At 41.9% G+C, this 16088-nt stretch overlaps 1 protein-coding gene across 1 annotated transcript in view; it reads left to right on the plus strand.

Annotated features, from left to right (window-relative positions):
* Positions 1-16088, plus strand: part of WDFY3 (WD repeat and FYVE domain containing 3) — a 242492-nt gene that overhangs the window by 123795 nt on the left and 102609 nt on the right. The window contains exons 20-25 of the mRNA XM_045284341.1: positions 4421-4602; positions 6869-7100; positions 9198-9358; positions 11984-12095; positions 14576-14766; positions 15923-16075. Of these exons, the coding sequence (XP_045140276.1) occupies positions 4421-4602; positions 6869-7100; positions 9198-9358; positions 11984-12095; positions 14576-14766; positions 15923-16075 (1031 nt within the window). The remainder of the gene's footprint in view (positions 1-4420; positions 4603-6868; positions 7101-9197; positions 9359-11983; positions 12096-14575; positions 14767-15922; positions 16076-16088) is intronic.

Genomic DNA, 16088 nt, shown 5'->3' on the forward strand with positions numbered 1-16088 from the left:
GTGAATTCTAAGCCACTTCCATAGGAGACTTAGAAGTAACACACTGGGGGAAAAGCTTAGTATTAGGGTTTACTTCGACTTGCCAGAAAGTCCCACCTTTGCTAGGAAAGCAGCTTGCATGTTTGACGCATTTTGATAAGGATTTGTATTGGCTCTGGATTGTGTTGAGCTAATTTAACTTGCATACTATCCTGTACTCAAACCAAACTCACTGTTACAGAGTCAATTCTAACCCGTGGTGAATATGCACGTAATATTTTTTTTCCCTTTTGTTTTAAAAAAATGTGTTTATTTTGTTTTTGTTGAGACGAGACACAGGAGCAAAACATGCACAGTCCAGCATGTACCAGCTAGTGACCTTGATTACATTCCCCAAATTGTGTAACTATCCTTTCCCTGCCTCTGAGTTTTTCTTCCCCCACTCCCTGCACCTAAGGCGTCTAGTCTTTTCAGTCGCTCATGTTAATTTGCTCCCAAAGACTCTATTTTTAAATAAACAACCACATGCTATACTTCTTTTCCAACTGTGCCTTACTCCCAAAGTATTTTCATAAGCATGCTATGCTAATTTTTTTACAGCAACTTATAAAACAGTAGCATAGCATGCTTATGAAAACATTTTAGGAAAGAGGGGGTAGTGTACGATTAGCAAAACACATGTGAAAGGCCAATCACTTTTATAAAGGTGCTTTGGGTAGTTCTGAAAAGAGGGTGATCATCCAGACAGACATTTTTTTACTACTACTGCCATCAAATCCATTCTGACTCATAGTGACCCCAGCAGACATGGTAGACCTTCCCTTGTGAGTCTCTGAGAGTGTAGCTCTTCCCCCCCACCCTCCACCTCCCTGCCCCAATCCTAACCCTTAGAGACTGTAATTCTTTATGGGAGTAGGAAGCCCCATCTTTCTCCCAAGGATCAGTTAGTGGCTTTGAACTACTGACCATGTGATTAGCAGCCCAACGCAATACCACTGTGCCACCAGGGCTACATTCTTACTAGCTAAGCTAGACTATTACATGGTTTGAAGAAGTCATCAGAGGGTGTTTTTTAATTTAAGATTTGAGACAATGCTGTTTTAATTACTTTGATCTGTTATTTACTGTTGCCACTGATAGCTACTATTGTCTACCCCCAACTCCCTTAAGTGTTTGTCTGCCAACTGAAAGGTTGGTAGTTTGAACCCACCAGCCTATCCACAGGAGACAGGACCAGCTGGTCCACTCCTCGGCAGATCACGGCTCACGTAACCCTAGGTGGCACTTGTGCTTGTGCTATGAGGCCTCAATGCGTTGGCATCAACTCAACCAAGGTTGATGCCATAACCCTATGTTTCTGCATGCTATATTTGAAACTCATCTTCTTTAAGATCTTCTGAAATTATATAAACAGCATGATCTATAAATCATAGCTAGTTTCGTTTGCTCTGAATCTAGCATTTAAATGTGAATGTACCACTTTAAAAAAATCCTTTTTAAAATGTTGTCTTGTTCTACCACATTTCATATGGCTAGAGTTACAGTTGAAACTGATAGTTCCTCACAGGGTATGAAAGTGAGCTTCGCAGTTAGATTGTAAAACTTCCTGCCTTTTCTCTCTAGTTGCCTAACTTTATGCCAGCCATCAATATGATCATTACTTTAAGTTTCTTGTTGTGCTACTTTATCCCCTGCATCCTGCTCTCTCTGACAGTCCTGTTGGCTTCTTCTTTATCATGAGCACGTGCTCCGTTTAGCAGTCTGCCATGTCCAGTCTGCTTTCCTGTTCTGTCACGGTTCTCTGATCTTCCGATCCTCGATTTCCTTCAGCAGGTCTCTCTCTTCTATCTCTGTAAAATTAGTATCCTCCACGGCCCTGCGTTTCTTCGGTCTTTCGACTAAACATTTTCTTTAGGGAAAAGAATTCATCAATTTCTGTTGGTTTGGTATCTTTAATGTTCTAGCAATTTGAAATTAAAATTTTTTTTATGTATACCTCCAATGATTTCCGTCATATTTCCAAATACATATCAGATATCTGCAATTGAATGGTTTGTCTACAACAACTTAGACTATAATATTTTTACTTTAAAAGATCTACTTTTTTTTTCTTTTCCTATTACCCATAGCGATAGATACCCCTCAGACCCACCAGTTTAACACAGGCGGACAGTCAGTTCCACCATGCAAACGGCACCGTCTTCCACTAAGCGTCACCGTGTTGCACTCATCAAAACCTTCTTGATGTTTCTGAAATCTTCCCTCCCAGCCTCTGCACACTGTTATAGGCCTTGATTCTTGAGCTGCTTCATCTTCTCTGACCTCTGGGTGCACAGTGGTTAAGTGCTTAGCTGCTCACTGAACAGCTGCAAGTGTCACCCCATCAGTCACTCTGCAGGAAAACAGATCTCTCATAAAAAGTGCAGCCCGGGAACCCTATGCGCCCATACTCCGTCCTCTAGGTCCCTGTGAGTGCCGCACAACCTGAGGGCACAGGTGGCAGTGTCTCTGAACCTGACTTCATGGATTTTACTTTATTATTATTTTCTTCTGCCTACCCTACTAGAACTGGAAGCTTCCCACAGACAAGGTTATTGTCTTTGTAATGTAGGCCACCCTGCCACCTAAAACAATTCCCCGCATGTGATAGACACGCCAATCATCTGGAAAAAGAAAACGGGATGGGTGATTTGAGCAGGGAAGTGAAAATGAAATAATAGAGAATTTAGAGAAAAGGTAGAATTTAATGGGAAAGTTGAAGAGTAGACCTACAGAGATTTTAATAGACTAAGACAATGATTTTCTGCTTTTATATAATTTCCAATATGGTCTGTAATCCATTGAACCGTCAAGGTAATTAGGAGTTGTCAGAGATTAGTTGGGTTAACTAGATAGTCTGCCACAGCCCTGAACCTTGGAAATGTTCAAGTCCAAGTGGGAGTCAGAAAGTAAAACTTTCACATGATTTTAATAAGTAATAGCATATTCATTCCTCCTAAAACTTTCGTAATTTGCTGATGAGAGAGAGAGAAGGAGGGAGCAAGCTCCTGGTTTTGCCTTGGACCTTGGCCTGTGATACTAGGCCTTGCAGGCCTGTTGGGGCCTCCTTCGTGTCTGGCATGTTCAATGCTGACCTATATTAGGTCACCTGAGTAAGATTTTGCCTGTGTATGTTGTTATTTTTACTTGTCAACAGCTATCTTGAATTGTCTTTCTAGAATAAAATCTTGACATTTAACTGTATACTGTATAGATTTTCAGAGCTGGAAATTAATAGTTTATGTGTATAGTTCCTTTTCCATGTTGAGTTTTACATTTAGTATATTTTTATGTTCTTACACTGAAACATAGTGGGTTCGTTTAAAATTCTACAGCTAAAATAAAATAAAATTCTACAGCTGCTGATTAGCTGTTTTTTAGTTTGTTTTTTAAATAAATGTTTACTCTCTGGCTTTTCTCTTCTGCTGTACTTTTCTTTAAAAATGAAAATTAACATTTAGTTAACTTGACATTAAAATTAAACCACTATTGACCCATAATTCCTTATGTCTTCTGGCAATATGCAGGAAGTCCCTTGGCTACTACATACAACTTACATACAACACACAGGAGTCAACATTAAAGACAATTACATTAAAGATTTGAGGTACATACAATGATCTGTAATAACAAACAGGGGCTCCCTTGAAAATATCACAACAAAACATGATTATCATTGTATTAAAAATGCTTTGGTGTACCTGAAGGTGTTGCTTTGATCGGCGTGGAAAGGTACACTCTACACTCGACACTAGACGGACATTTGACTGACTGACGACCGACTGTAGATAAGCATTGTACCTAACTGTTGCAGTAATCTGCAAATTTGACTTAAAGATTAATTTAAGAATGGAACTTTTTTGGAATTCGAGGACTGCCTGTCCTGGGCAGTAGGAGTCAAGAAGCGATTACTCAGCGTTAAGGAATGGAATATATTCATGTGTACATTTCAGAGTTGTCTTGGCAAAGCAGACAACTTAAATCAACAGATCGCTCTTTTGCACCATCAATTCCTCCTACTGCCAGTCCTGGTTCAGTGCAGAGCAGTCACAGACGAGCAGCAGTAGATCATTGTGCCCTGGGATCACATGAGCAGAGCATGTGGCAAGAGTAGAAGTCTATAAAAGGTGATTTCTGATCACCTGGTCTCATTGTTTGGTCCGTTGTTAACTTTATGGTCTCCTTATTTCATTTGTGGTCTATTATAACTTTATCTTATTTTACCATTCTGAGCAGATGAAAGTAAAATGTGTTCCAGGTTTGGCTTTTTACTATAAATGAAGTTAATGACTAACATATTTATTTTAACATTAAGGTCAAAACCTACTGACCCAGATGAAAATGAATGTCTGAATCGGGAAGATGCTGATAATTTTTTTCCTCCTAACCCTTGCCCCTTTAGTTGATGACTTCAGTGAGGAATCCTCTTTTTATGAGATCCTCCCGTGCTGTGCTCGCTTCCGGTGTGGAGAGCTCATCGTGGAGGGGCAGTGGCACCATCTGGTTCTGGTGATGAGCAAAGGCATGCTGAAAAACAGCACCGCCGCCCTCTACATTGACGGACAGCTCGTTAATACCGTGAAGGTGAGCACGCGGGCGGCGCTCAACCTCCACCTGCCTTACAAGGGAGTGGAGTACTGAATACATGTATGTGTGTACACAGGTGTGTACCGGCAACATTTTAAAACTATCACCACCTAATTTTAAGTTTGACCTCATAGTACCCATTGGGCAATATGGTAAAATCATGTGTCTGACTAATTCATGTCGCTTCGTTCAAAAGGGAGGGGCCCTGATGGCATAGTGGTTTACACATTGGGCTGCTTTACTGCAAGGTCAGCTGTTCAAAACTACCAGCTGCTCTGCCAGAGAAAGATGAGGGTCTCTACTCCCATAAAGAGTGAGCATCCGAGAAACCCACAGGGGGAGCTCTACTCTGTGCTAGAGGGTCTTTATGACAGAATCCACTTGATGGCAGTGAGTTTGCACTTTTGTTTTGTTTTGTTTTTAAGTATTAGAAAAGCATAAGAAGAGTTACATTGTACTAAAGAAGTTAATGGATAATGATCAAGAGTTAAGCCAGATTGCTAAATGTTTTTCCATAAGAGAGGAACCAATTGAAGGTTGCCTAGAGAAACACACGATTTTATCACTCATTGTTGTTATAGTTAGTCCAGTACACACTATCTTCCTTTAGAGTCGGAATTGTTTCCATTTCATCTTTGTTTGTAGATCTCCCGGTTTAGTCCCTGATAATGGTAGCAGGTACACAGTGATTGTTTACTGAATGAGGGGTCTGGCGAGTGATGAGATGCATTACCCAGGCTAGCTATATGGAAATCTAAAGAGGAGACAAAGAGAATTGAAGTAGCCAGGTAAAAACCAAGAATAATTGATGTGATTCTTACTACAGAATTAGGTGACAAACGTTCAGTTTCTTCATGTCCACAATATGGTCTCCATTATATAGTGTTGTCACTTCAATAACAAGGGCAACTTTTGCATGAAAAAAACTGAAAGAAAAAAGCAACCACTGCAATCAGCAGCAACTGTAAACCCACTTCCCTCTCGCTGTCCATGTTGTCCCGTGTGGCATGTTTTCATGCGATCAACCCGAAAGTGCACATAGTGGGAATGGCTCATGTTTTCTGTCTGCATGATATGATTGTAACTAGGTTTGTAGATTATCTTAATAGGTCACCCTTGCTTATTTTTTATAATGCTGATAATAAAAATGTCCTCAAATTCTAGAGTCGAGGAGCAGGGGTTTTATTGTTACTATGTACGTCATCGCCATTGTCACTATGCAGATAGTTACATTGTCACTAGTTTTCGTGCAGTGGCTTGAGGTCACATTTTGTCCTTCAAAGGCTAACTATTAACATCACAAGGAACTGTGGTCCCGACGCTGAGATGATGTTAACACTGCGTAATCCATGGAGTGCCTTCATTCCGTCAAGTGGCTAAAAACCCCTCAAGAAGCAACTTGAATTTCTTTCTTCTTGTACTCTAACTAACTATGCATTTATAGTAAATGTATTGAATGATAACTTGGGCATCTTGTCAGTAAGCACCCGGCAATGTAAGTTCAAATATGAGAATGTCAGTGAACAGTGGTGACTATTTGATAGTGAGATGAAAATGCGTGTATCAATATCATAATGAATATATAGATTTCAGATCCTACGCTTCCTCTTCAGGGTCCCTGGTGGTCCAGGATGCTGTGCATTCAGCTGCCAGAGAAAGACGAAGCTGGCTCTTTCTGGACAGAGTTACACTCGCAGAAACCCAAGGGGTGTCTGTTCTATGGGGTCACTAAGTGTCCTCATCGACTCAGTGGCAGTCAGATTTGTTTTATTTCTGTTTGTAATGTAGAATGCCAACTTTCAGTTTGCTTTTAGTACCGTTACCTAGTATAAATCATTTTACTTCCGTTTTGTTTAACAACTGCCAGTATTATTGTCACCTTGAAGAGAACGACTAATCTCAAGACAACTTAAATTCCACAGTGGAAAGCTGTCTTCTTTCCCTGTCGCCCCTACGTTTTCAGTGACACAGTGCAAAATGGATATGCAGACCAACCAGGCAATGGCAGTATTGATTGTTGCCACTTCTGGCATGAGATGGTGTTTCTCCACTAGCACGTTGGAGAATCAATGTCCTACTCCTGGATCAGGTGACCAGGTTATACTATGGGTTCCAGATTCCTGGCCTGCAGTTTTACTTATTTGTAAATTTGTGTGACCTTGGAATAAGGAAATTGTGTACAATAAGAGTTATTTTCCCGGTGAAAGTGGTTTTGGGGGGTTTTATTGGTCACATCTCACACCCTTGTTTTGTTTTCGTATAGCTTCATTATGTTCACAGTACTCCCGGAGGTTCCGGTTCTGCAAATCCACCAGTCGTGAGCACGGTGTATGCCTACATTGGCACTCCACCTGCCCAACGTCAAATTGCTTCATTAGTTTGGCGCCTAGGACCCACACACTTCCTGGAAGAAGTTTTACCTCCTTCAAATGTTACCACCATTTTTGAACTAGGACCCAATTATGTTGGAAGCTTCCAGGCCGTATGTATGCCATGTGAGTAGCTTATTCTTAATTCTGAATGCAGTGTAGAACTTGACTCTGCTCTAGAAACTTAACTTCTTCCTATCGTAGAGCTCTGTGTCTGTGTGTGAGTGTACATAATTATGTTTATAAAGGAAAAGAGCTTTCTCCTTTCCTTTATTTTCCACATGACTTTTTGACCACTCATTCCCTCGTTAAAATGCCGTCCTCCACGGACCATCTGGTCCTTTCCTGATTCTAATGCCAATTTATTCATCACCAGCTTCTCCCATTGTCTTAAGGATGCAGGTGAGTGTGTATGTATATACACCCCTGAGAGTCTAGCCTCAGCTCTCTTCATTTTCTGTAACTTGTTCTACTGTACAGAGCAGGGTAGAGAATTATGCCTTTGCGTATAGGGCAGAAAGGGGTCCAGAAAATGCAAACTAGTTCACAGCACTTTGCTGAATCCCCTCAGTCCTGTGGGGATTGGTCAACTTTTCTTCCAAAAGAAGTTTAAAATCAAAGAAATTAATCTTAAATTGAATTTCCTCTGTTGGACTTTTTCCAAAGGCCATCTTCCATCACTTTGTTTGGATTCTACTGAGGTTCCTAGAAAAGCTAACAGCATATTATAAATGGCAATAGCTTTATAACAATAACTATGTCTTTCTTCTTTCATGGTCTTGGTTTACATAACATAAAATAAGAGCTATTGTCTAATCATGAGTTAGCACTTCCGATGTGCTAGATAAACTCTGGGAGTGTTGTTGGGTAAGAGTTGGGCTTGGAACCACAAGGTCAGTAGTTCAAACAGACCAGCCATTCCTTTTGTCAAAATGAGGCTGTCTGCGCCTGCAAAGATTTACAGCCTTGGACATCCTGTATTGCTTCGCTATGAGTGGGAATCAACTCAAAGGCTGTGAGGTTTTGTTTTTTTAGACGCATTAGTTCATGTGTAAGACCTAACTATTCTACGCCCTCCTACGCCCTCCTCCTACACCCTCCTCCTACACCCTCCTCCTACACCCTCCTCCTACACCCCTGCTAGATGTGTGAAGGACATATCTACGCCTTCATATATTTTTATTCATTTCATCCAAACACTGATATTATTGTAGGTTTTTGTGTTTTTTTGGTTGTTGTTTTTTAATGGAGCCACCTGAAGCACAGAGAAGTTAAGATCATAAAGACTTTAAGTGCTAGAACACGGATTTAAACCCAAGCCATCTGGCTTTGTTATCTTGAAGACTACAGAGATATATCCAAAGGGGCTTCAGAAAGTTCATCTATAAAAGTGAGATTTAAAAGAAGTGAATAGGAAGGCCTTTACGTTTTCCTCAAACTTCACATACGCGAGACTCCCGGTGGAGAGAGGCCATATGAATGTAAGACAGGTGGGAGAGCCTTGGCTCGTCCTCAACCCTCCCTCATCATGTGAGAATGAGCAGTGGACAGAGGCCTGGTCAGTGAGGATGTGGGCGAGCCTTTACCCAGCCCTGCTGTCTCCCTGCACACCTGAGAGCTGCCCTCGTAGTGGTGAGAAACCTCAGGGATGTGAAGAAGACATCTTCATCTTTAGTAGTAAGCCGTGTGCCGTAATTTACCCCCCCACACACAATTTTCTAATCTGATGACTTTAAAATACAAGACAAATTTTAGAAATTATTTTCTTTATATAGAGACCTATTATGACCTCTATGGGGATTTTTTAAATATTTCATCCATTATTTTTAACATTTTTAATAAAGCTGATGTTAACCATCTTTGGGGGGAAATATTGAGATATTTTTAATGAACCTTTTGAGGCCCCGTTTTGCTGGGTGGAGAACCAAGTGCTGCCGAGTCCACAGGTGTTCCGCTCATTCCCACTTCCGTTTCCTCTGAGCCTGCGGCTAAGTCCTTGCTGATTTTGGTTACTCACAGTTCACATAATCAAGAATAAAACTTGCAGTGTAAACTTTGACCCAACAATGTTTTTATATCTTAAGCGAAAACATTTTTACAGTTCGGTTCCCTTGTTTTAGTTACTTAATAGGGTCTCAAATCCACCCATTTAGAAATGATAACATTCTTGTGTCAGAGCAGGAGAAAAACTCCTGATCTTGAATATCTCGTTCTTCTTTGAAGGCAAAGATGCCAAACCCGAGGGTGTCGTCCCCTCTCCTGTGTCTTTGGTGCCAGAGGAAAAGGTGTCCTTCGGCCTCTACGCACTCTCCGTGTCTTCCCTGACAGTGGCAAGAATCCGGAAGGTGTACAACAAGTTGGATAGCAAAGCCATTGCTAAACAGGTACGCAGAAGGGTTTCCTAGGAAGCAGCCCCCGATTCGCCTGGGAAGAGAACCTTATTGTGGCTTCCATCCCAAATAGGGAGGGTTTCTCAAAGCAGTCCCTTTCCGTGTACCGTGCAGTTTATTTGACTTGGGATTGAAGCCAAAATGGATTTTTAACTTAGTTTGGGAAATTGAGCATTTCCTTCTGAGTGCATTATTTCTATTATTATCTTTACATTTACATAGGCAGTTGAAAATAGAACTGTAGAAAAACTATAGAAAGCAATTGATATTTTTAAGAATATAGCAATAACTTTAATGTTCATCTACTATGTCACAGGATCTTTTTTTTTTTTAAATAACATAGCTGTAAAAGAAAACTCCTGCTTTTATGGTTCTTATGTGCTCCTGGAAAAAAGCAGGCAGTGATAACCAAAGAAATCACTTAATCCTAAGCACAAATTCTAATCACGAGTATGTTAGAGGGTAGTGGCAGCCGGGCAGACAAATAACGTGGGGAAGGGAGCAAAAAAGTGCCGCAGAGGAGAGAGAAGGCTGCAGTTTCAGTCAGATGGTCAGAGGAGGCCTCGCTGAGAAACTGGAATGTGAACCAAGACTTAAAAGAGGCGAGGTAACAGGCCACAGCAATATGGAGGCTGGGATGTACATAGAGGGTGGGGCTGTTTTCCAAGCATCCAAGTGCTCAGGTCCTTAAGGAAGGTGTGTGTGCCAACCAAGGAGGCAGGTGTAGCAGGTCCAAATGAGAGGAGTCCTAGGTAATGGGAGAGAAGTTCAGAAAAGTCACAGGGCCTGATTATAAACATGATGGCTCCTCCTTAGTCAAATGGGAAGCACTCTATGGTTCTAGACATTAGAATGAGGAGTTATAACTTACATTTTCATCTACATTTCTCTGACTTATATTGAGGAGTTAAAGGGGGGACAAGAGTTATAACTTTATATTATTTTTTGAGGCCCATGTATAACAACTGATTTGGTGTGTCATCAGAACTAGGGTGAGAGCAGTGGACGGAATAAGGGAATCAGACTTGGGGTATCATATAATGATCATGACTGACCATTTTGCCTATGGATTTGGTGCAGAAAAGAAAGAGAAAGGGGGCAATTCCAAGGTTTTGGGATGAGCATACAGGGTCGCTTTTCCTGATTTGGAGAACCCAGCAGGAAGGTAGAGATGGGGAAGAGTCGAGATTTACATTTCAGAAGTTTGAGACATCTGTAATATGTGAGGTGCCGGAATGCTCCTTCGAGGGAGGATGGTGGGACTTCCTCTCGTGTGCTTTGTGCATATTATTAGGAGGGATGGTCTCTGGAAAAGGAGCTCACGCTTGGTAGAGGTATCGATTGAGTGAGTGAAAAAGACGATCTTCCCTCAGCAAGATGGATCGACACAGTGGTTGGAACAGTGGGCCCAGACAGAGCCTCTGTGAGGTGAAGCAGTGCTGAGCGGTGTCCCGTTCTGTACTACGCAGGGTCACTATGAGTTGGCACAGACTCAAGGGCACCTAGCAACAATGTGAAGCATCTTAGTGTCCATGTCAAGGCCACTAGCTTTATGGATCTGGAGTGCAGACAAGATTTGAGTGCCTTTGGTGTCCAGAAAATCAAGTGACGCCCAGTCCTGTCAAGGACACAATAGGGTTTCCAGGGCTGCAGCCTTTATGGAAGCAGACCGCCACATCTTCCACCCAGGCAGGAGCTGGTGGGCTCTAACCACAGACCTGGTGCATGTTCATGGTGTGACTTCCAGCCGTGACACTATGTGCATTCAACGAGACGTGGCTGGACACGAGGAAGAGGAAAGGCCGAGGGCCTGAGACCTGGGCATGCTAGCACGAGCAAGCTGGGGACATGAGAACTGCAGACAGGAGGTGGCAGCCAGCGGGCAAGGGGAACATTCAAAAGGGGCTGGTGTCCCAGAAATCTGTGATTTGCGGGGACACGTGGTGGAGCTGTCAGGTCAGATTGAGACCGAGAGCCGATCACTGACGTGAGCCAAGTGGAGATCAGCAGAGCCCGGCCAGCCCTTTTGGCAGATTAGCTGAGACACGGCCTATGCGGAAAGGAAGCTTGAGACTGGAGAGCAAGGGATTGGGAACAATGTGGATTAATAGCTCTTGCACAAAATCTGGCCATAAAAGCATCTGTTTTAATAAGGAACTTTAAACTGGATTTCAATTTAGTTCTGCAGTTAACAATAGAACGGAACCCCAGGATTATATTTGTTTTACAAACATGCAGTGTGTATCCAAACTGTAACTTTTATGTTGGCATGTTTTATTTATAAACTCTAGGATAATTTACATTAAGTTTTCTTGAATATGGAATAAAGTTAATACTGTGTTCACTGGTCAGGAATACTGTGTGGCCACAGGTTAAAAGAACAATCAAACTTGAACCAGGACAGAAAGCCCATGGATATGTGCCCTGAAATTGCTTTACCTTTTATGTCTCCGTAATTTGTGTCTAACTTAAACTTCATAAATGTTAGCACATTTTGAAAACTGAATACTGATTTTGTGTGTGTGTGTAAAACCAGTATTCAAGTGTTTATATATATACATGCATACCTTTATATACTGGACTTCTTAGTTATATTATTTGCTTTTTTCTGTTCTTTAGTTAGGCATCTCCTCCCATGAGAATGCCACTCCTGTGAAGCTGATACACAATTCAGCAGGGCATCTTAATGGACCTGCCCGGACCATCGGGGCTACCCTGATTGGATACTTGGGTGAGTCACACTGTCTCTTGTTGCTTTCAACTTCTTTCTTCACCGCCTTTGCATCCACTTGCCTCACTTGAGAGGCAGTGCTTACATTTATCATTGATAGGGCTGGATTGTGGTGTTCTTGTACCAATTAATGATAAATTTAGCCATCTTAAATTCTGGTCAACTTTACAAATGAATTGATTTTTATCAATAAAATTCATGGTCAGAAGAGGGAATTGTATTAGAGCTTAAGCTCTGAGCACTCAATTTGCAGAAGGCTTTGGATGTAAATGGAGCCTGCTCTCTGGTAGCATAGTGATTGTGTGCTGGGCTGCAGACTGCAAGGTTGTTAGTTCACCAGTGGCCCCACAGGAGAAAGGCAGGCCTTTCTACTCTTGTAAACAGTTAGTCTTAGAAACTCAAAGGGGGCAATTCTACCCTGTCCTATAGGGCCACTATGAGTCGGCATCTACTCAGTGTTCGTGAGTTTGGTTTTGTTGTTGTTTTTGCTTGGTTTTTTTGTGGGGGCGGGGGCGGGCGGTTTGCTCACCATTGACCAAGGTTGTGGATTATCTTGCTGTCAGAACAGAATGTATTGGGAAGTGGAAAACTTCCAAGTGTCACCCCCACAAAGCCCAGGGAGGGACAGTTTCCCTTAGTGGCTCATCTAGGGGTGTCCTTAATGGATATCACCTTGTTGGGGATCGCATTGTCATGGCCTGGCTGCTTTGGGGACCAATATTGTAAACTCCGTGGCCTAACACAATGTAGTGTGTCGATCACGGCCCCTGGCCCACTTCCATAGTTATGGTAACTGGGATATATTCATCTGCAAATGACCCTGTTTTTTGTGACAGTTTTCTTTGACCTCTCAGGTCACCTTATTACTTAATTTTTTTCTTAATGCTTTAAACAGTTTTATTGGCATGTAATTCACAAATCATACAATTCAATGGTCCAGTCACCTACTTTTCACATCCTGTAGTAAGCTTTGTATCTCAGCAAACCCTTGGGACACATGATGACCACAGACTTAATGGTCTCCTTGGTCCAGATCTTATGTCTCTACAGTTAGCTTGTCCTTGTTCCATTTAAGCCTTAATATATGTTCTCCTTAAGTGTAAATAAATACATTAACTGTAAAAAAATTAACACATTTTATCAAAAAGTCTCACTAGCTTTCCCCCTCTTTCATCACCACTGATGAACACTGGCCACATCCAAACCAAATTCATTGCCATCGAGTCAATCCCGGCTCATAGCCACCCTGTGGACCAGGTAGAACTGCCCCGAGGCTTACATTGCAAACCCCAGTGAGGGGCAGAAATCTACAAGTGCTGATTGGCTCGTGCTTTCTCAGCAGTGGTGTTCATCAGTGCTTCTTTACTGGGGGCGAGCTAACCGTCCCTCTGCCATCGAATCAGTTCCAACTCACAGCGACCCTGGAGGAGAGAGTGGAACTGCCTCGTTGGGTTTCTGAAGCTTTAAATCTTTAGAGGAGTCGATGGCCACCTCATTTGCCCATGGAGTGGCTGGTGGATTCAAACCACTGCCCTTGGGTGAGCAGCTCAGTGCCCGGTCTGATATGCCACCTGCTAGGGTGGCGTCACTAAGCGCTTCCCCTGTTCACAGAGTGAAAGCGATTTAGCTCTCCAAGTGTATTTCCCGGGAGACACCACTATGGCGCCCTCAGTCACCTCAGAAATGCCTGCCCCAGCCCTCTCTCTGTACGCCAAGTCTGTGCCAGTGCTGCTCCACAGGGACATTTGGGCTGCTCACGAACCCTGCCCCCCCTCCCCCGCCGCCCCCCCTACCTCTCTCCGGGACTCCCTCCCAGTGCTCCCCTCCTCGTTCAGCCACCTATTCTGCCATGTAGGTGTTTTTCTCACTTTCTTTGTGGAAACCCTAATTTTATATATTACCAGAAGAAAGATTACAATTCTGAGAATCAAAAACATTTACACTAAAAGACACGGAAGAGAGCCATCTTATCACATGGAAATGACCCGTAAAAAATGGTCTCCTCTTGTCATTCTATTAATCAAACAGACAACAAGAATATGATTTCTGTTTCCTTTATGTAGTGGTTTCTTTTGCTGTAGTTGGATATTGACTAAACCTAAAGAAACAGTATAGCATGATTTTCTGTATTAACATTTCCCTATATTGTGGACAACTTTTAAATTCTGTATGTTACTCCCTAACAGGAGATAGAATGTCCTACTCATGCAAGAAATAAAAACTAGACAAAAATAAACTATAAACAAATAAATAAACCCATCTAAGGAACACATGTGTTTAAGATTCTGTACACAGTGATTACTGTCTGTGCGTTAGCCTATATTATGTTTCTCAATTTCTGCCTTTTTTTTTTTAGAGTTTCAAATTTTGCATATAAGTTCCTTAAATCATAATAAAGTTTATAATCCGTGAAATACATTTTTCAGTTCTTGTTCATTTGGGGAATTTATTTTAATTATGTTTCACTATCTCTCGATCAGGAGTAAGGACATTTGTCCCTAAGCCTGTTGCCACTACTTTGCAGTACCTTGGTGGAGCTGCAGCCGTCCTGGGCCTGGTGGCCATGGCCTCTGACGTGGAAGGTCTGTATGCAGCGGTCAAGGCCCTGGTTTGTGTGGTCAAGAGCAACCCACTCGCCAGCAAAGAGATGGAAAGAATCAAGGGCTACCAGGTTTGTGACCAGACAGCTCTGTCTTCCTTCTTATACCCCCAATCTCATTTTCCTCATTCGTAATTTTTCAGATTGTAAAACTGTTGCATTACCCAATCGACCTTAAAAAACCAGTTGTCATTCTTAAACCCAACATAGATCAAATGAGGGTATGAGTTTCTTTAAGCTGTACTGAACTAGCAAAGCTTTGGTGTACTTGACTGTGTTGGTCGAACAACGGTTATTTGCTTTGGGTATTGTTTTCCTTCCTTAGTGGAGCTGGGACTGAAAGGAAGTAGAGTCATACTACCACCTCGTCGGGAGGTTTGCTTCCCATTCTCCTCGCCTCCCCTTTTATCTCACATTATTTCTATCTCTGCCACCCCACCCCACCCCTTTCTTAAGTTTGCTGAAGGCCACTGCCTACTGTGTGTGCCATGGCTGGTCTTGAAAAATTGGGTGGAATTAAAAATAAAACAATCTTCAGGTATCCATAATCTACATTCTAGATTTAGGCAGAAATATATTTGTCAAAGGAAAAAAAATGGTTGTAGCAAAATTAAATCTTTGAATCATAGATTAACCAGAGTTGCCCTATAGCGTTAGTCTATAATTAGTGGTACTGAATAAACAGATTACGATATAGTACAGATTTCATTGTACTATATCTTGGTGAGTGTATTGTTTTATAAAAATTTCAAAGCAGTTATTGCAGCAGTTTCTATCATGAAGAATAAGAACCTTCAAAATGTCCCAACAATATGAGGATGACTAATTGGACCATAACCAGTCCATCGACTATCATTCAACATTTTACAATTATAATTATAAAGACTGTGCTGAAAAAAGGGTGGTGGGGGAGTTCTTTTAATGAAATGCTAAATGAAGAAAAGCACAAAATTATCTGCACATGCTGGTAGCAACTGCTTAAACACATATGTGTTAATTTAGAACTTTGTGTAAAGATGACAATGTTATTATGATGGGATTATAGTTCAGGGTTTTTCTCTGTTTCTCAGGTTTTCTCTAATGTTGTATGCTCATAATAAAGAGAACATTTTGGAAACCTGCTTAGAGATTTCATGAATTGATCTCCATCGAGGGCCCTCAAGTATATAAATACATGCGTCTTTCGCGGCGGTTTCATCCACAGCATTTGGGTTTTGTTCTCGTGCAGTTGCTGGCAATGCTGCTTAAGAAGAAACGCTCCCTTCTGAACAGCCACATCCTCCATCTCACATTTTCCTTGGTGGGGACGGTGGACAGTGGGCATGAGACCTCCATCATTCCAAACTCAACTGCGTTCCAGGACCTGCTTTGTGACTTTGAAGTACGTATAGAGA

The sequence above is a fragment of the Echinops telfairi genome, unplaced genomic scaffold, assembly GCF_000313985.2.
Source record: "Echinops telfairi isolate 266 unplaced genomic scaffold, ASM31398v2 ScPeMD7_7468;HRSCAF=8506_0, whole genome shotgun sequence".
NCBI classification, from domain to species: domain Eukaryota; kingdom Metazoa; phylum Chordata; class Mammalia; order Afrosoricida; family Tenrecidae; genus Echinops; species Echinops telfairi.